This window comes from Engystomops pustulosus, chromosome 7 (assembly GCF_040894005.1).
Source record: "Engystomops pustulosus chromosome 7, aEngPut4.maternal, whole genome shotgun sequence".
NCBI lineage: Eukaryota > Metazoa > Chordata > Amphibia > Anura > Leptodactylidae > Engystomops > Engystomops pustulosus.
Window position 1 is genome coordinate 129,534,492 of NC_092417.1, and position 21,591 is coordinate 129,556,082.

At 40.3% G+C, this 21,591-nt stretch overlaps 1 protein-coding gene across 5 annotated transcripts in view; it reads right to left on the reverse strand.

Moving 5' to 3' along the window:
• Nucleotides 1-21,591, reverse strand: part of LOC140070832 (capping protein, Arp2/3 and myosin-I linker protein 3-like) — an 813,581-nt gene that overhangs the window by 450,889 nt on the left and 341,101 nt on the right. For all 5 annotated transcript variants that reach the window (XR_011848999.1, XR_011848997.1, XR_011848998.1 and 2 more), the window contains exon 17: nucleotides 18,209-18,278. Coding sequence is in view for 2 of the 5 variants with exons in the window: in XM_072117787.1 (XP_071973888.1) it covers nucleotides 18,209-18,278 (70 nt within the window). In the remaining 3 variants the exon portion in view is untranslated. The remainder of the gene's footprint in view (nucleotides 1-18,208; nucleotides 18,279-21,591) is intronic.

Consider the following 21,591-nt stretch of genomic DNA (forward strand, 5'->3'; position numbering starts at 1 on the left):
GGTGGATATGTGTGTCACTAAGAGCTAAACACAACGGTCGCAAGTCTCCCAGCAAATTCCTCACAATATAGTACTAGCTGCACTAGTAAAGCCAGCAAGCCCAGCCACAAGCAAACAAAAAAAAGGAAAATATAACGCTATTGTAGGCCTAAGTAAGCCGTTGGGGTTCTCCTATGGCTATTTTCTAGCCTACACTCAAAGCACACTGCTTTGGCAGATTACTGTGAGTTCTAAAAAGAAATAAACGTAATAAAAAATAAATCCGCAGACTCGGCGTAATTCAAATCAAACCCCTAATAAATTGTCCCACTTCGGTGTTTTAGGTGGATATGTGTGTCACTAAGAGCTAAACACAAGTCTCCCAGCAAATTACTCACAATATGGTACTAGCTGCACTACTAATAGCAGCAAGCCCAGCCACAAGCAAACCAAAAAAAAGGAAAATAAAACGTTATTGTAGCCCTAAGAAGGACTGTTGGGTTCTTGTAGAATCACTCCTGCCTAACACTATTCTAATAGAACACCCTAACGCTTTCCCTGACCAGCAGCAGCTCTCTCCCTAGCGGCATCCGGACAGAGAATGACGCGAGCAGAGCGGGCAGGGGCTAGTCTTTTCCAGGGTCACCTGATCTGGCCAGCCAACCACTGCTATCGACGTGTAAGGGTACCACGTCATGCTGGGTGGAGTGCAGAGTCTCCTGGCTTGTGATTGGCTCTGTTTCTGGCCGCCAAAAAGCAAAACGGCGGGAGATGCCATTTTCTCGAGCTGGCGAAATACTCGTCCGAGCGACGAGCAGTTTCGAGTACGTTAATGCTCGAACGAGCATCAAGCTCGGATGAGTATGTTCGCTCATCTCTATTCCTGACCATTAGAGAAAAATTACTATAAAAAGTGTTGCAATGTCTTTGGTACCTGCTTTCTGGAGTTTAAAGGGTAAATGAGGGAGAGCTAGGGGGCGATGAATCTGCGTTTTATTATGCTCAGAACTGACAGGCTAATGATGCTAACGACTTTGTTTTAGCTGACAGCCTAAAAGGCTTGAAGGATTCTGCTTGTGATGCAAGAATACAGTATGCCCTGTTATGACTTACTTTTGTTTCCTTTTTGACTGAACACAACACTTCATTTAAGTGTACCTGGCTTTTGTTGAGACACTGCAGTCTGACCAGTACTTTATAGATATAGCACAGAATGCTGTGCTATAGTTAAGGGAGCATCCCATATGTCTAGATGAGATAAAGCGAGACATAAATGATTAAGGGAAGAGTTCCACGGGAAATGTTTACAGCTTTTGGACACATGGAGTATGACCTGACAGTGTAGTGTACATCTAGTGCACTTTACCAGCTGTTTTGTAACAGGTTTTTACCAAAGGTGTTAACGGACTAGAGACATCTCTGCCAGACTGACTTACAGAGGAACCGACAAAACTGTTACAGACAGGGGTAAACAGAGACCAGGATCGGTTGTTTCACAGGTCCCTGCCGAAGTAACACTGACAACAGTTTTGGAAGTACCAGCCAATAGACCCAAGTGGGCATGCTTCAACTTGCAGGGAAGAGACATTACTGAAGTGACTGAAGTGAGTGGCCACATTCTAGGAAATGGAGATGCCCCCAGCAGGGCAAGACTACGGGGGATGGTAACGGACGAGGACGTCAGCAAACACACCCACCCCAAGACAGAGTTAGCTCCCTTTATTGTAGAACTGATGTGAGACTCCTCCCTTGATAGCCCAGTGAAGATTAACTGGTTCCCGTTCAAGAAAAAGACCCAAAAAGAACAGCAGGATACATGTAGGATGGTCCATGACCTCCAAGCTGCCAATGAGTGTACTGAAACCCAGTGTTTCCTAACCCAAACACCTCACTGGAAGCCATCCCCGAGAGTGCCACATACTTCACTATTTTTGATTTGGCAAATGTCTTACTCTCTGTGCCCCTACATGGAGATTGCCTGTATATATTTGCCTTTACCAATTAAGTATTCCAGTATACCTGGTGCAGATTCCCACAAGAGGGGGGGGGCTCCCCCAGCCAGTACTCCATGGCCCTACAGGAAGTAGACTGGCAGACAAACCCCTTATTGGATGATGTTCTTTTACAGTATGCGGGTGACCTACTGTTTCTGTGCCTCTATTTTTCAGGTTTGCCAGGATGCATCTATTGACGTTATGTGTTTTATGTTCCAGTAGGGTTGCAAAGCTTCAGGAGACAAACTCCAGTGCTGCCTGGAGAAGTTGATCTTCCTAGGCCACTTCTTCTCAGCCACAGGCAGATATCTGACAAAGGAAAGAAAGCTGGCAGTCCAGAATATGCTCCTGTCCCTAGGCCCTAAGCCTCTTCACATGTTTCTAGGGCTGGCCAGCTACTGCAGGCCTAGGATATGGTCTGCTGCCTCCAGCCTGATGCTGCCCCTTTATGACTGCATTGCCTCTCCACCATTTGCCCTTAATCAGGAGGAAATTGATGCATTCCACAGCCTTAAGCTGGCAAATCATGTCTGCCCCGGTCCTAGGCACACTGGACTAAAACTTTTATTTTATTTCGCACTGAGTTGCCGCCATGTGATTGGCTGATTAGAAATTAAGTGTTAACGAGCAGTTGGACAGGTGTACCTAATAAAGTGGCCGGTGAGTGTAGACTTGTGAAACCAAATAAACTTGTGCAGTGCTGCTTTGCACAGAAAAGTAGCATGAGTGAGACTTGAATCAGCAATTGTCTGAGCCATTCCTTACAATGTGCACACATGCTTTAACTAATTTGAGACACACGACCAGCTCACACTAAAAGAGGATATCGTAAATCCTCCCCTAACACAGGTACAGACGCCGTGAGTTAGAGCTAGAGAAAACGCATCATGCGTGAAACAGCTGTTGCTCGTGGGACCCTCCTTCCTCCTGTGACAACTCCCCATAGCTACTTGGATGTTTTAGAAGATATGCAGTAAAGTTTGGGCCTTTGTAATGGTGAGTGCCAATGCTTTCTTGCCTTTTTGGGATTGTTCCTTTTTAAAGATGGGGAATTACCAGCCCTTTTTTTTTTAATCTTTTTCAGATTCTTCCTATTTACCTAACCCTAAAGGAAGAAATTTAAATGAATTAACTGTTACATCAGTTTATATGGAATGGCAAGGCATCTATGATTGCTTTAAACATATTACAACAGCCAAGCCTCCCTTGAGGATTGAACTTCCCCAATATTAGAACAATGAATATACAGAAGTCTGGCTACAAGGCTCAACAACACATTCTAACTATAATGGTGAGTATGCCCTTTCTGTTACAGTCTCTCCAACTACCTTGTGGCACCTATCATATGACCAATTGCCCCCTGTATCTAAAACAAAACCCCTTCTTCCCTCCCGTTAGTAAGCTTGGAGATATTTTCATGTCAGGTATTTCACCACTAATTCTCCTTGTACAAAACAAATGAAGTCTAGATTTGCCTCAACTTTTCCCTTGTTGCCAGACCTACGGACTGTGCTCAGATTGCTTGAGGCTAAAGCAACAGCAAGGAAAAAGAAGAAAATCCAGCTTTAAAGTCCTTGTCCTTTCCAGGCAAACTTTATTAGTGTTCCAGCAACGGATATAAAACACTGATGTGATTGATTTACTGTGTTTAGGCAAAAGCCTTAGTCCTGCTCTGTTTCTATCACATGACTTCTGAGAGAGAGGCAATGGAAAATTTTACTAAAAACATCTACATACAGGGCGTGGCTAGAAAACTGGAGCGCATGGACGCACATTAGCTGAGCTCCGTGACCCACACAGGCTGAACAAGCGACTAACACAGCTACAACCAGGCGAAATCTATCCTAGGAGAAGCAGACCACAGAAATGGTGTCGAGGAGGAAGACCCTGTAAACTTACAGATTTTTAACGAGCAGCCGGATAGGAAGAGATCCAAGATGGCGGATCGCCTCGTGCAGTAGGCAGCTTCGTATCTCAGCCTTCCCCATCGCACCCAGATCACTCCGCGGGAACCCCGCCTGGAGTGAGGAGGATCAGCTAGGCACCATCCATTCCACATTTGTTAAGCGTAAACAAGGCGGAAAAAGACGCCATAGTAGAAGACACACAAGATACTCGAGCACCGGAATCGGAAAAAGAGGAGAGCAGGCCCCAATCAGCAGGGTCCCGGACAGCGGGTCCCTCGGCTCCCTCATCACATCATGGCAGCCCAGTGAAGCAACGTCCGAGGCTACAAGAGCCGGTGAGTGAAAATACGGGGCTGGAGCATAATTCCAAGTCCAAAGAGGGGAATTATAAAGGGACTGATTTATTTGATATGTTGCCTGCATCAGAATCTGGGCTCACAGAAATGACCATGAAGTACATGCTATCGGTACTACGGCGCACCTTCAAAGAAGATGTAGCCCAATTAGTACGGCCACTCAGTGCGGCCATTGGATCACATAGGGAGTTAGATGGGCAGTGTGGTGGCATCGCACAATAAACTGATTGATGCCTATTATGACCTAGCTGATGAGGTGACATAATTAAGGTCTAAAATTATAGATTATAGTTACCGGAGGTTTCCGGTAACGCTATCACTCTAACACTGCGGCGTTTGATCAAGCACTAGTGCCGAAAATTTAGGTGACGCGGTCCCATTTTTCAAATCTGCCCTGTGCCACTATAAGTGCTCATAGCTTTGGAACAATATAAGATATCCAGGGGATTTTGAGAGTGTTTTCTCGTGACACATTGTACTTCAAATTAGTTTAAAAATTTTGATGATATCTTCTGTGTTTAGTTATGAAAAAAAACTAAATTTGGCAAAAATTTGGAAAAATTCTTTATTTTCAAAGTTCTAAATTCTCTACTTTTGATGCAGATAGTCATGACACCCAAATAAATTCATAACTTGCATTTCCTAAATGTCTGCTTTATGTTGGCATGGTTTTTTTTTAAGATTCCACATATTTTACTAGAATGTTATGAGGCTCAGAATCTGGATGCCATTTTTAAAATTTTTGGGAAAATCACCAAAACTAATATTTAAATTGCCTGCTGAACTTTTAATTGACTGTGAGAGGCCTAAATAATAGCTAGAATTGTTAATGACCCTATTATGGAAACTACACCCCTCAACGTATGAAAAAGCACTTTTAAGAAGTTTGTTAACCCTTTAGGTGTTTTATAGGGGTTAAAACAAAATGGAGGTGTGGTCTACAAATTGTAATATTTTTTGACAATACATTCATTTTGGGTGGAAAATTAAACATTTGTAATGGATTAAATGAAAAAAGGTTCCCCAAAGTTTGATACACAATTCCTCCCAAGTACACTGATTTCCCATATGTGGTGGTTACCTGCTGTATGGGCATAGAAGGGAAGGAGGCGCCATGCAGATCAGATTTGCTATGTCACATTATACAGGCTATAATTTTTTAAAGTTTTTTTTATTGTGGACCTATAGGGGCTTATTTTTTTGCCACATGAGATGCACTTTTATGGTACATAATTTTGGGGCATCTATAGCTAATTGGTGAGATTTTATTAACTCTTTGTTGGTGGAGGAAATGAAAATCATCAATTTTTAGGAACATTTTTTTGTGGTTTTTTTTTGCCCATTTACCATACTGTAAAAATAGTATATCATTTTTATTCTATGGGTCACTACGATTATGAAAATACCTAATTTAGATAGTCTTTTTTATTTTTTTTCCAATTTTTACTGAATAGAAAGTAATTTGGCAAAAATGTTAATTTTAGCATCACCGACGTTACTCATATGCAGAACTTTTTTATTTTTCGGCTGACAAATCTGGTTAGGGGCTTATTTTTTGCGAGAAGAATTGTTCTTTTTAGTGGTCTTACTTTAGAGTGTGTAACTTTTTTAAATCACTTTTTAGAGCATTTTTTTTAAAGGTATTAATTAAAAATTATCTTTTTTCGGAAGGTTTTTTCCATTTTTTTGCCCTGGTGTTTACTGTGCAGGTCCAGTAACGATTCTGTTTTATTATATAGATTGTTACGGACGCGGCAATACCGAATATTTTTTGTGTGTTTGTGCTTTTTATAGTTTATTAAGTGTTCTTATGGGAAAGTGACATTTTAGGGGCTTATATTTTAATGTATTTATTTTTTATTTATTCTAATGTGTTAACTTTACTGTTTTTCACTTTTTTTTACTTATACATAGTTGAACTTGAACAAGCGATGCTCTGATCGCTGGTTCAAGTCCAATACACTGCTCTACAATACTTCTTCATTGTAGAGCAGTGTAAACTGTCTGAGCATGCAGACGCATGTTCAGACAGTTTACCGTCAGACCCGAAGGGATCTGACTGCCTCGGACATCGAGCAGCCCCGGAGCATTAGGCAGACTTCGGGGCTGCCCAGAATAGGATTGGATCCCCCAGTAAGCGGCACGGGGAATCCGATCCATAGCAGAAACACCCTTACACACCGCGGTCATGTAAGGGGTTAACACCCGCGATCGGAGCCGGTTCCACGGTGTCAGCTGTGTTTGACAGCTGACAGACGCTGCCTCTGGTACCGTCTCCGTTCGTGAGCAGGTGCCAGAAGCAGGATGTTATAGTGCGCCCTGGTGCGCTAAGTATCTAGCCACCGGGACGTACTATAATGTCCATGTGCACCAGGGGTTAAAATAATATCTCTAAATATAAAAGGCTTAAAATTGTCTGCCACTTTTTTACTATGAGAACTGTCAATAAGTGCAATAGCCTGCCTCAGGCGCTGGCTACAACAGGGACAGCAGACAGCTACAAGAAGGGTCTAGCTGCCTTTTTACACGTAAATAATATTGATGGTTATGCTATGTAGAATTGTTTTCCCTAAATCCCTTCCTCATCCAATCCCTTCCCTTCCTTGGTTGAACTTGAACCGTATAAACTATGATACTGAAACAGCCCACACAAACGATCTTATATGTGGTCGGAAGTAAGGTCTTTTGCAGGGAATATATTGAGCGCGCAAGAGACGTATGTTATTTCAAAGGGTGCAGGGAGAATTTCTAATGCGCAGTTCCCAGTAATATACCAATCACATTTTAGAAAAAAGAGCAGATGTGTGTTATTGGCAACATGTAATACAGTAGCATTCCAACATTTCAATAATATTATAGATGATAAAGGTAGAAATGTTATACTTGTTGGATACCTAAACAATGTCTTATATACTATAATTAACATATATGCCCCAAATAGAGGACAAGTGGGATTCTTGCAGAAGGTGATGAGGATGGTGCATACGGTGAAACAAGGAAAGGTGATTGTCTTTGTGACTTTAATTTAGTTCCAGATCCAGAAGTAGATTGCATTTCAGGTAATATATTTACAAAAAGTCGCCCGGCTTTTCTATCCACCAGGGCTATAGTGAGATTTAAAATATAACTTTTATTCAATTTTTGTTAAAGAACTGTGCAGTGAAGGGTTAAAAGTGCAAACAGACAGTGGGCTAACTTGATAGTATTCAGGGGGCTATACTGTCCTCTGTGCGACAATATATATTGAGATTCAGGAGGGTTTGATCACTCCCCCCCAATGTACCAGTCAGGACATAGATAATGGACAGTACTACCCCTATTTTTCCTGTATTGAGGGTAGACCAAGAGAAGTGGAAGTACTCCCTCTCCCTAGAGCAGTGGTTCTCAACTTGTGGGTCGCGACCCCTGCGGGGGTCGAACGACCAAAACCGGGGGTCGCCTAAAGCCATCGGAGCCGCAATTTTATTGCGTTTTTACTGCGAATCTCATGGTTTGGGGTCACCGCAACATGAGGAACTGTAATGCGGGGTCACAGCAGTAGAAAGGTTGAGAACCACTGCCCTAGAGCAACACCTATCATGCGGTCCCTAACGATTTATAACAAGTACGGTACACTGTCTGCTGCATTATTAAAATTCACATCAGCCTAGCCCACCCGACATGTTTCGCCTAAACTGGCGTCATCAGGGATTTGGGGCTGAGAGTCACCAGACAGTGCCACAGTCCGCCCCAAACCCCTGATGACGCCAGTTTAGGCGAAACATGTCGGGTGGGCTTAGATGACGTGTATTTTAATAATGCAGCAGACAGTGTACCGTACTTGTTATGAATCCCTAGGGACCGCATGATAGGTGCTACTCTAGGGAGAGGGAGTACTTCCACTTCTCTTGGTCTACCCTCAAAACAGGAAAAATATTGGTAGTACTGTCCATTATCTTTGTCCTGACTGGAACATTGGGGGGGGAGTGATCAAACCCTCCTGAATCTTAATACATATTGTCGCACAAAGGACAGTATACCCCCCTGAATACTATCGACTTCTTGTAAATATATTGTTGGCTCCTCATTCTTATCCACCCAGAGCTTACCTCTTTAAGGGCCAAGTTGTTTTTCTCCCCCCCCCTCGGGTGGAGATTGATGTTTGTTAGTGCACTTCAGGTAATAGCTCTCGGCGCCCAAATTTGGACAACTGGATCTGGCAAGTGGATCTATATGACATCTGGAGATTATTACATAGCACAGAGAAAGACTACTTGCAGATCGAGACAACCAACCTCGCATCAGGATCAGCGTCCGCAGAGGTATTATGGAATGCACATAAAATGTTTGTAAGGGGGATCATGAGGAAATATGGTCACATTGAAAAAAAAATTAGATTACAAGAAATCACCCGACTTACAGATGCCATTTCTAAATTGGAAAGGGAAAATAAAACTTCTCCCACAACGGCTCGAGGGACAGAACTAATGCAACTCAGACACCAACTGAGACACCTACTACTGCACTCTTATGTTTATATGTTCATATATTAAAGAAAATTAAAGCACAATATTATTCCCAAAACAATAAAGCTGGGAAGCTCTTGGCCTCTAGATTGAAAGCCAGGAGTCTGAAAACTAAAATTCCCTTTATGTACAAACAAGATCAACATACGAAATTATACAGCCCAAAAGATATAGCTAACAGATTTAAGGACTAATATAGCAATTTATACAACTTGAAAGAAGACCCTTTCTCCTAAAGACCTAAACTGACCCCTGCAGAGATAAATAATCTCATTCCTCCGTAACATCAGAAGAAATACTTCCCAGGAGAGAACCAGGAAGCACTTATAGTTACACTCCCCAAGCCGGGCATACCTGCTGAAGTCCCCCAAAACTTTAGACCCATTTCACTGCTAAACGCAGACCTGAAGATATACGCCAAATTTATAGCCCTCCACCTGGCCCCTTTGATCCCGAGTTTAACCGGTGATGATCAGGTTGGATTTGTCAAAGGTAGACAGGCCCAAGATAACACCAGAAGAGTATTAAACATCTTACAATTTGTGGAGAGATGGAAGACCCTGACAATTATGTTAGCCCTAGATGCCAAGAAGGCATTCGACCGTATACACTGGTCGTTCGCCTTCTCAGTACTTGAAAAGATGGGGATTAAGGGAAACATATTAACAGCTATGAAAGCTTTATACTCGGGCCCTTTAGCCAGAGTTTTCGTCAATGGCACACTATCAGATTCCTTTGACATCACTAATGGCACCAGGCAGGGGTGCTCCCTGTCTCCTCTGATTTTTATGTTATCAATGGAACCTCTGCCACAGGCCTTGAGATCGACATCTGCAATAAAAGGGGTGACAGTGGGGGAGAGAACACATCTTATTTCATTGTATGCAGATGATGTGATTTTAACACTCACCGAACCCAGGCAATAGAAGTAGTGGTACAGATGATTCAATCTTTCAGTCAGGTGTCCCTATACAAGTTAAACACATGGAAGACTCAAGCTCTCCAGATAAACCTCAGCACTAGAGATGAGCGAGTATACTCATCCGAGTATACTGCTCGGTCGAGTATTAGCAGTATTCCAGTATATAGTATTAGCAATCGGACCCTGCAGGGTTAAAATACCCTGGAGGATCTAAAATAATGATAAAAAAAAAATTAAAAATTGTGAAAAAAAATATGAAAAATAGTAAAAAAAAGTAAAAGTTTAAATCACCCCCCTTTCCCTAAAACTGATATAAATATAAACAGTAAAAATCCTAAACACACTAGGTATCATTGCTTCCCAAAATGTCCGATCTATCAAAATATATTAGCGATTTTTCCCAGCGTTTAACCCCGTAACGGAAATTGGCGGCCAAAGTCGAAAATGCCACTTTTTTGCCATTTTGAAAAATATAAAAAAATCGATAAAAAGTGATCAAAAGCCTATACAGTCCTAAGAATGAAAGCGTTAAAAACGTCATCAAAAGTAGCAAAAAATGACACCACCCACAGCTCTGTACACTGAAGTATGAAAAAGTTATTAGTGCCAGAACATGGCAAAATGAAGAATTTTTTTTTTCGTACAGAAGGTTTACATTTTTTTAAATGTATGAAAACATTATAAAACCTGTACAAATTTGGTATCCTCGTGATCGTACCAAACCAAAGAATAAAATAGACATGTGATTTGGGGCGCTTAGTGAAAGCTGTAAAATTCAAGCCTACAAGAAAATTGTGCAAATGCGTTTTTTCATCATTTTCACTGCATTCTGAATTTTTTTCCTGCTTTCCAGTATATGGCATGGAATAATAAATACCATCACTATGAAGTTCAATTTGTTACGTAGAAAATAAGCCCAAACGGAGCTTTTTACATGGAAAAATAAAAAGGTTACAGATTTTTGAAGGTGGGGAGTGAAAAATGAAAATGCAAAAATGAAAAAGGGCCATGTCCCTAAGGGGTTAATAAAAGACAGTGAAGAACAGTGTTTACAGTGAAGAATAACACATTACACATGTTTACAGATGTTTTCCTTGTAAGAACACATTGAAAGAACACTATTCTTCACTTTGCAGGTGTTCGCGCGTGTCTTCCGCTAAGTTAGGAGATGTGCGCGAACATCTGGAATGTGAAGAATAGTGTTCTTTCAATGTGTTCTGAACTTAAATGGTCCTGTGTTCACTATTTTCACTGTTTTTATTCTATTCTTCACTTTGCAGATGTGCGCGCACATCTCCGAACTTATCGGAAGACATGCGCGAACATCTGCAATGTGAAGAATAGAATAAAAACAGTGAAAACAGGACCATTTAAGTGCAGAACACATTGAAAGAACACAATTCTTCACATTCCAGAAGAGCGGGCACATCTCCTAACTTAGCGGAAGACACGCGCGAACACCTGCAAAGTGAAGTGTTATTTCAATGTGTTCTTACAAGGAAAACATCTGTAAACATCTGTAATGTGTTATTCTGCACAGTTTTTTTAATGTTTTCTATCAGTGAAAAAATGCTCGGGTCTCCCATTGACTTTAATGGGGTTCGTTATTCGATACGAGCACTCGAGCATTTTAGTGCTCGCTCATCTCTACTCAGCACTAATAAACTATTACCTGAAATCTAAATATCCCTTTGACTGGCAAGCTCAGAAAATTACATACTTGGGAATCTCCCTTTCTATGCCATTTTCCGCACTATATAAACATAACTATACCCCACTATTACAATCCATACAAGAAGAAATTAAGCGACTTTCCAAAGTAGAAGTCTCATGGCTGCCTTTAAGATGTTATTACTGCCAAGACTGTTATATTTGTTCCCCACTCTCCAAATCGGGTTACCAATAAGTTTTTTGTCTCCATGCAATCAAATCTATCAAAGTATATATGGGCAAATAAACCTCCCCGTTTAGCCAGGCACATTCTATAAACATAAACTAGTAGGGGGTTGGGGCTCCCAAATATATACCACTATTATGTGGCAACTAATCTGACACAACTGGCTACTTGGTAGCAAAGCTTTGTAGAATTACCGTGGATGCAAATTGAGAGGCATTTGTTTGCGCCTTTGGCCTTACGATCCTTTTTACAAATTTCACGTCTAGGTCTAGAAATATCCAAGAAAGTTTTTTTTCAATAAAAGTGGATTTTATCTGATGACACATCGTTTTTTGCCTGGATGCTGGAGTTTCCTTTTTGGATTCATGGATTCCTGACAGGTCCCCACACAGCATGTCCGTGCACCGGCTGCCTGAATTAGCCAGCATGGAACCTACGAATATATGGTGAGCTGAAATTTACTTTTTCTTCTTATCACATGTATATTAGTATACCTACAATTATTATATCATTTGTATTGGTTGTATGAAAAATTTTGAAAAAATAAAAGCTATAGAAACAAAAAAAAAACATCTACATACAATCAAACTTTTAGGTGCTAGCAGGTAGGAGGTTTACATTATGCCTTACAGTTCAGAAACCTTCCAAAACATACTGAAGCTTATTAACTAGGGTCCCGCGGCCACATTTTCATCGGGTCTCCCAACTTTTCAGCGATCGATCCGGATGTGGGATGGGCCATAGGACGATCCAACGGATTTGGACTAAGCGCGGGATTTAACATTTAAATTTGTGTTGCAAGCCATGCACTTACATACACCGGGAGGAAGAAGATGAACTCCGGTGGACCTGATCAGGGAGCGACACATGCAGGATTTTTGGGCGCAGGATCTACATGGATCGCGGCACAGTGCATCATCACGGTGAACGCGGGGATCGCGACTCGGACGGGTAAGAAAATGTGCCCCGCTGTGTGTTTTAGAATAAAAGCACACAATTTATTTTCATACATTCCACATACATTTCATTGCACGGTGGATTCAGCCACTCCCCCCTCTAAATAAATTATTTTGACAATTATTTTTTACATGGAATGAAGCATATTAACACAAAGAGGACAAGGTATATCAGTTCTTTGAAACATGCAAAAGCCTCATATTCAAATCCACTCCAAGATACAACAGAATTACAGCCTGATGTGGAGCCCACCAATGTGACATGCTATCATAAGGTGTAGAATTATTTGTTGTGGTGGCAATTCGGAACTTACAGATATCTGTAGACATGATAATTGTAGACTTTTTTGTACCATACTATTACTTGTTTATTAAGGCTGTTATATAATTTTAGAGTGTGTACTAGCATTATAATATGCTGTACCACTTGTTTTATCTTCGATTTGCTATCCTCAACTACTTTCCCACTTTGTGGATTCATCTCATTCTCACAGCATTTGTGTGTGCCCCAAGGCCCCTGAATGAGAGCTATAGGTCATATAACCGCTGTTATTGTTCTATTGACTGTTAACGACCAGGAATGAGTATATGACGACAAGGAAGATATGAATGTAGTCCACTAAGGCACAGCAACTTATAACTGAGACTAAATAGAAGACCCTGAGACTTTAGTGTACATATATGGAGTGGAGCATATAGTGCTCATTGACAGTGACGTTAACTATAGAGCAATTACAGCGGTACCGACAAATATTGGAACACATGAGCCTGTAGACAAGCAAAGATTTAAATTGACACTGTATTTACAAAATAACTATAACAGTGTTACAATCTCAGGCTCATTTAGATCACAAGACTGACACCTACTGTTAGGATTAAGGTACTATCGCTAAGGGACTATCGCTCATATAATACGCATATCTCAGGATACCTTAGTTAAACCGTCAACAAAATACTCCAATACCACACAATAAAGTTTCCACAACGGGCTGCATAATTTTAATATTGCACAGGAAATTGCCCACACCAATTTTGGGACTATATATATGGTTTTTCATGAATCTGGCGCACCCTGCACTGCCCTGACACTTTTTTTTGGTGCACCTTTAACATGGGGTGTGCAACATGATAAATGTGATGGTCCGAATGAGCACTGGAACGCCCCTTTCAATAACAAAGTGTTTGTTGCGTGAAAAATAGAGCAGCAGCAACACAAAAAGGTCGCATGCAACATAAATGTGACGCAGACACTTCTTAAATACCTGTGCAAGCAGTTTGCACTAGAAAAAACATGCAAGAACAGAAAACTGGTGCACAACCCTTAGTAAAGCAGCTACACAACAATCTCAGCACTGGTACATCTCAGCATGTGCATGTGTATATTGCATATGTAATTAGTGCAGACAGTCTGTTTAAAACCATGAAAAAAACATGTCTGCCAGTACACCAGGGAGGGGGAGTTATACATGCATGCTGGGATGCCGGGATGTGCATGTCAAGGACAGTTTTATACTCTAGTAAGTGCAGCAAGTCCTCACATACCTTCCAGCATCTAGTATGCTGTCTCACAACCAGTCATCTGCTTGTTCAGCAAGAGGGTAAGGACTTTGGGGGAGGATGCAAACAATGTAGTGACACAGGAACTGATCTCTTTCTCTATCCTGCACAGATCTCACAATCCTACATCCTACATACTGTATCAGCCATCAGCTTTTCCTGCTGTGGGTCAGGCAGGGAAGAGATTGATCTTCTGTGCAGCAGCATTATCACCTCTGTGGTGACGCTCCCCTGCTCTCCAACAAGGGCTTCTTCTTGTGGAGCGTCTGCCTGAGGTTATTGGGCTGTGCAATGCCACCCCCTACAGGAAGCTGCCAACTGCCGCCTAATGCAAGATTTTCATCTTGCCTCATGGCAGATGCGGCCCTGGTGTCAGGCCTCATTCACACGACTGGTCAGTTCAGCATGTGATACAAAGATACATAGGTTTTAATTAATAAGCAGGTTTTCTAAAGCATTTGATCTCTTATGTGGGGTGGTATATCTTAAAAATGAATAAATTTAAGTTAAAAATCTACAAGAAAAAGAATTCAACAATAAGTTCAGAATATTCACATTCGGATCAAGGGGCAACCAAATTGCAAACTCCAGGACTGATGGAAATGTAAATTAGTTCTTTCATGGCTGCCTGGTACCGGGACGAGAGCACAAACCCAAGACACACCAGTCTCTTAGTGACTAGAGAATCTTCCAGTTTAATGTATGCGGCTGAGCGCACTAATAAATACAGAGTCATCAAGAAAAGCGGGCGTGACAAGGAGATAGAATACTGCAATCCTATTGGCCATAATGAATTTTACCAGGACATTCTCCAAAAAGGTTAACTATTTCTTCTCAGAGGCCTGAGAAATTATACTAATTTCCCTGAGAAGAAGACCCGGGCAAGCCAAAACATAAGATAAGCAGGTGCTAGAGAAATAATATAGGACAGGAGTGAAGGACAGACTTGCCACTCGTTAAATGTCAAGGAGAAGCTGGCAGATGAGCAAACAGTTTACATAAAAATGAAGTTTTAATCTTGACATTAGCTGGACAGTGCTGGACCCCCGGCTAATACTACTATGGCCGCTTGAACGAAAATAGCTGCTGTTTGGTTCTCTTGATCCAAGATGGCTGCTGTAGAGGAATATATATCACTAACACAGTGAATTAGAGAATATGTTATTTTTTTATCATAAGTATATTTAAGAATTAGAATGCCCCTTTTAAAAAAACATGCATTTTAACATGTAAACGTATCATGCTATAGTTTTTGCTACTTGAGGGCATGGGATGGCAGGCTATATACTGAGGGCATGGGCTGGCAGGCTATATACTGAGGGCATGGGCTGGCAGGCTATATACTGAGGGCATGACAGGCTATATATTGGGAGCAGTGGCTGCTGGCTATATACTAGTGGTCATGGGCAGACGGCTTGGCTATATACTGGAGGGCAGGGGCTGATGGCTATATACTGGGGGCAGGGGCTGATGGCTATATACTGGGGGCAGGGGATTGCTGGCTACATACTGAGGAGTATGGGCTGTCTATATACTAGCTGGCTGGCTATATACTAGGGGGCATGGGCTGGTAAGCTATATTCTATAGGGCATGGGCTGGTTAGCTATTTACTGGGTGGAGGCTGTGACTCATTTCTCATCCTAGCCTTATAATTGAGTCAATAGATTTTTCCAGTTTTTTTTGTGTTAAAATTAGGTACCTATACGTGGGTCGGCTTATACTCCAATATATATGGTATCTACATTTTGCATGCATTAATTATTTTCACCTAGAGTGGTGTCACACATGATGTTTTTACGTTTTTAGTCCGTTTTTAGTCATTCATTTTTAGTCCGTAAAAAAGCGCATGCATTTTAAAAACGCATCTGTTTTTGTCCGGTTTTACCAATTATCTTAACCCCTTCGTGTCTAAGCCATTTTAGACCTCAAGACCAGGCCTGATTTTTAAAATTTGCCCTGTGTCATTATAGGAGGTTATAACTTTTTGACGCTTTAACATATCCAGGGGATTTTGAGATTGTTTTACCGTCACACATTGTACTTCAAAGTAATATTAAAATTTTGATGATATCTTTTGTGTTTAGTTATGAAAAAAAATTTAATTTGGCAAAAATTTCTAAAAATTCTTCATTTTCATAGTTCAAAATGTTCTGCTTTTCAGGCAGATAGTCATAGCACCCAAGTAACTTTATAACTAACATTTCCCAAATGTCTGCTTTATATCGGCGCAGGGTTTTATGCCTCCTCTCTCTTTTCTAGGTTGTTAGGAGGTTCAGAATTTTGGGAGCAATTTTTCTAATTTTTATGAAAAACGCCAAAACCCTTATTTAGAGGCACCTGCTCAGGTCTAACTGACTTTGAGAGGCCTAAACAGCAGTAAACCCCCATAAATTATGCCATTTTAGAAACTACACCCCTCAATGTGTAAAAAATCAAATTTAAGAAGTATGTTAACCCTTTAGATGCTTTTTTTATATTCAAGAAAGAAGGCAGATGCAATTTTCCAAAATTACAAATAAATTTTATTAAGGTCAACCCTTTAGATGCTTCACAGTGGTTAAAACAAAATGGAGGTCTAATTTACAAGCTGTAATTTTTTTTAGGCAATATATTAATTTTGGCCAAAAATTAAACTGTCACAAAGTATTAAATGACAAAAAACTCCACAAAGTTTGATACCCAATGTCTCCCGAGTCAGAGGATGCCCCATATGTGGTGGTGACTGCTGTATGGGCGCATGGCCGGGCATAGAACGGAAGGAGGCGCCATTCAGAGCAGATCTGCAATGTCAAATCTTACAGGCTATAAAATGTTTATTTTTTTGTAATTTGGACATATGGGAGATTATTTTTTTGTGGATGAGATCCACTGTTCAGGTACATAATACAGGGGGGCTCAATAGCTAATAATCAGATTTTATTAACTCTTTCTTGGTGGTGGTTAAAAAAATCATTAATTCTTGTTTATGGTTTTTAGAATTTTTTTCCTCGGACGTTCACCGTACCATAAAAATAATGTGTTATTTTTATTCTATGGGTTATCATGATTACAGCGATACCCCATTTATATGGCTTTTTTATGGTTAACTTGTTTTGCAGAATATAGAACTCATTTTGTGAGAAATTTACTTGTTTTTGTATCGCCGTGTAACAATGGGCAGAACATTTATATTATTTTGTTTACAGCACTGGTTTAGAGCTTATTTTTTGCAAGACAAGCTGTACTTTTTCTTGGTATCATGTTGGGGTACATTTTACTTTTTGATCACTTTTTATGCGGTCAGATGTGAAAATGTAAAAATTTTTGTGAGGTTTTTTTGTGTTTTTTTTACGGCGTTCACCGTACGGGTTCAGTGACCATTTTATTTTATTGGACGGGTTGTTACGGACATTGTGATGCCCAACATGTTGTGTTTTTTTGGTGATTTTCACTTTTTTATGTTTTATATGATTACTGCATGCGATGGGACTTGTATTCTTTTTAAATAATTTGTTTTTTAGTTGCACCTTTTTTTACTGTTTTATTTTGTCCCTGGGTGGGGGATGAACAAGTGATCATTTGATCACTTGTTCATTGTAATATTCTGCAATACTAATGTATTGCAGCATATTACATAGTCAACCTATGCATAGACAGCTGCACTGTTAGATCGTGCACAGTGCATGATCCTAGCAGGCAGCTACTATAGGCAGCCCTGGGGTCCTGATCAGAACTCAGGGTTGCCATGGTAACGATCGGCACCTCTGTGCCCTGCACGGAGGGTGACGATCGTCGCGCCGATGCACCATAGACACCGCGGTCACTATGACCGCGGTGTCTATATGGTTAAACAGTCGGGATCACGATAGTCGTGATCCCGGCTGTTACTACGGGATCCCAGCTACTGCGTACCGCTGGGATCCCCCGGGCGATCGCCATGACGTGATTCTACGTCAAGGTGCGGGAACGACCCGCATCCTATGACGTACAATCACGTCAAGGTGCGAAAAGGGGTTAATTAAAAAACTGACAAAAATAGTCGCGCTTTTGAAAAATAAAAAAACTGACTAAAAACGTGTTCAAAACGCCACGTGTGACACCACCCTTACCCTTTTATTGTTTATTATAAGTGTTTAGTAATAATAATGCACATACCTCACAATTACTAAGGTCCATGTGGAGATGAAATATGTTCTCATTATTTGTGAGCCCTTGGAAGATTGCTCTGAAATTAAAATGGAAATGTTATAGAAATCATCTCAAAGAAATGCATACCCCACAACTTTTAATGGTGGTAAGAGGGATTAACCCTGCAATCCCTCTCTTTAACCATAATCTGCCCCCTTCATGACCTGCATGTAATTCACAAATAATAAATACACATAAGGTCCAAAATCTGAAAATAGATGTATGCAATATTTTCTAAAAACTATCCAAGGTTACCAAATTTGAGCACTTAAAGGGGTATTCCCATTTTAGCAAATAATTGTTATTATTTTTATGATAAAAGTTACACAATTTTCCAATATACTTTCTGTATCAATTCCTCACAGATTTCTAGATCTCTGCTTGCTGCATTTCTATGGAATGTGTCTGTGTTTTGTACTAGTGGACAGAAATCAGAGTAATCAGAGTTGTGTGATACTTGAGTTGTCGTGCACCTGTGTTTCTGTCCACTGAAGTAAATATAGAAGGACAGCAAGCAGAGATCTAGAAAATGGTAAGGAATTGATACAGAAAGAATATTGGAAAATTGTATAACTTTTTATAATAAAAAGAATGACATTAATTTGCTGTGATGAGAATACCCCTTTAGTGCAGAGCATTCTGTATTTGAAAACTTTGTAGGCAACAAAAAAAAATCCATACCTTTACAGGGGAGGAGACTTAAAGGGGTATTCCAGGAATCAGTATAATTCATATACAAATGGGTCCTTAAAATATAAGCTAATATGTAATTAGTTGTTATTTAAAATTTTGCTCCAGTTAGCAGAAAAATGCTGATGACATAGACTGTAATTAAGAGTTAAAATGCTACTGGCCCTTTAATCAGTCCGTTAATTTCCTCCACGTGGTCTGTTGCAGAGCATACACAGAGCAGAAGATGGCCGCTGGTCACATGTCCACATCACATGTCCTGCACCTGCCTGGGCAGGTTATGTGATCACCATTATGTTTGGCTGCAGTCGGTTGGTTGCAATGCATCCAGTATGGCCAGTGTTGTGGTGATGGCAGTTACACATCATTACTATGGTAACAGAGCAAGAAAACCTGTTACATCATCACTGGGAGCAGAGCATAAGAAGGAGGAGGAGTTACTGAGAACTAAAGGATCTTGGGACTTGTAGTTTCCAGTGGTCGCCATCTTGGTGATAATAAAATCAAACTATTTAAGCTCCATTTTGTGACTAATGACATTGAATTTTGTTACATTCATTTATTTATAGCATTATGGGTTTTTGTATCAGACGTTCATATTCCCTGAATACCCCTTTAAGTTAATCAAGCTCTATGATGTGTGAGAGGCAAGGGGGCTCACATTAAGGTCTCTTTCACATTGGCATAGTTTTTCACATCCGTGGTTCAGTGATTTCCACAGGTGCTTCACAAAGACCTTAATTTCTGTGTGTGTTTTGACATTGGCTTGTATCTTCACTGAACCGTGAAAGAAAAAATTATGAAGCATGTCCTATTTTTTTACTGATGCAGATCACGGAAGGCAATAGAAGTCTATGGGTCCTCAAAAAAAAAAAATTTTTTTTACTAATGAGGCTTGAAAACCATTTGTGATGTTTTTAAAACATTTTTGCAGACACTTTTTCACTGAACCCATTTTGGCTTATGGACACATACAGATTGGTATTCTCTTCCTGGCTTCAGTGATTTTTGCCTAACTGATCTATTCCATTTGTTAGACTTTATATTCACTGATCAGTTTAGAACCTGTTCTTTCTGTGTTTACAGACAACAGTGGATCGGTGGAAAAAAAGCTGACGTGTGGAAAAGCTTATTAGAAAGAATGGGTCAGTAAGACATCAGTGAAAAATCCTTGAAGCCAGGAAGAGAAAACCAAGAAATATTTATCACACTTTTTTTGTTTTTTGATCCAATGTGTATTTCTTGAGATATCCTCATTTAAAAAAATTTTTTAACACATTTTAATTTTGACAATTATAGCACCATAAGTCAATGAAAATAAATTGAATCGTAGTGTAATCAGTGTAATTTTTCCTGGAGAATATGAATCTGTGATAAAAATAGAGGTTTCCATTTAAGATTTTAAAGTTGCCCCCTTGGACTAAGAGGCTGAAATTTGGGAAAAAAATTTACAGATATATTTAGTTTTTCGATCCAATTTGTATTTTGATATTCCACAATCCCGACCTATATATTATGGCAGGGTAGCTGCTTCTAAAGCAGATTTTGGGAAGGAAATGTGTATTTTGCCAGAGGCTGCGTTCACTCATTTAGTTTTTTAGATGCAGTTTTCAATATCCATACTAGGAATGGAGTGAAAAAGAGAGGAGTAGCATCACCCATTGTGGCCCACAACTGCTTTTAGTTTTGAAAACTGCATCTAAAAAAACTTAATTTGTGAATGCACCCTAAGGAACAGCTGAGTAGAAGGCACACTTGGGATAGTTGGGTCTTTCTAATTAATGAATTATTGTCCAGACTATTAATGCTTGTATTATCCAAAGTATTGGATACTGAAGGAAGGTTTGCAAAGTTATTTTATTTGTTTCTTTTTGTCAACTTTTACTTTTTCCCTTGAAGACTTGATGTAAAATTTTATAATAGTTCAGGATAAGATAGCCAGCAGAAACAGCATCAAATACTATTTATACAGAGGCTCAGTCGTAACATTACGACTATAACTGCACCTGCTACAGCCTCTGCCTTAAGTAGTTGGTTTGGTGCGACCCTGCTACAGCCAGGAACTATAGCTGCAGCGGCAATAGGAGCCATGGTAGCACTCAGCTGTGGAACCAATGGCTTCCAGCTGTGTGTTCTGTGTTTGCAAAACCACTAATTATTGCCAAGGAAATGCCCTGAGGATAGACAATCAGCATTTATTACTGGCCTATCTTTTTAAGAAAAGTTTCTGTTCCACAAAACTGTCAAATATGCAAAATAAAAAAAATAGTCTGAGAATCAAGGTTGGCTCCAGGTTACAGCAGGCCCCTGGTTGACAGAGGCTTAGTGGGCCCCTTTGTAGTGAACTCACATGGCGGCATTAAAAACTGAGAAACTTAAAAAGAACAGCCCCCTCATGGTTATTTTATATACAGCCCCCTCATTGTTATTTTATATACAGCCCCCCCCCCTCATAACCCATGGATTCATTAGAAACAACTCTGTGGATTCCTTATGTGCATCCTTATGTGGACCCCCCAGCAACCCTGGCACTTGCCCAGGTATGCCCAGTGCTGGCCCAGGCCCTGCTGGGAAGTTAACATTTGTAGCGAAAAAAGAGGGGTTTCCAAATGATGATGTTCTGGAGTATCTCAATGATAATAACTTTATAACATGACATG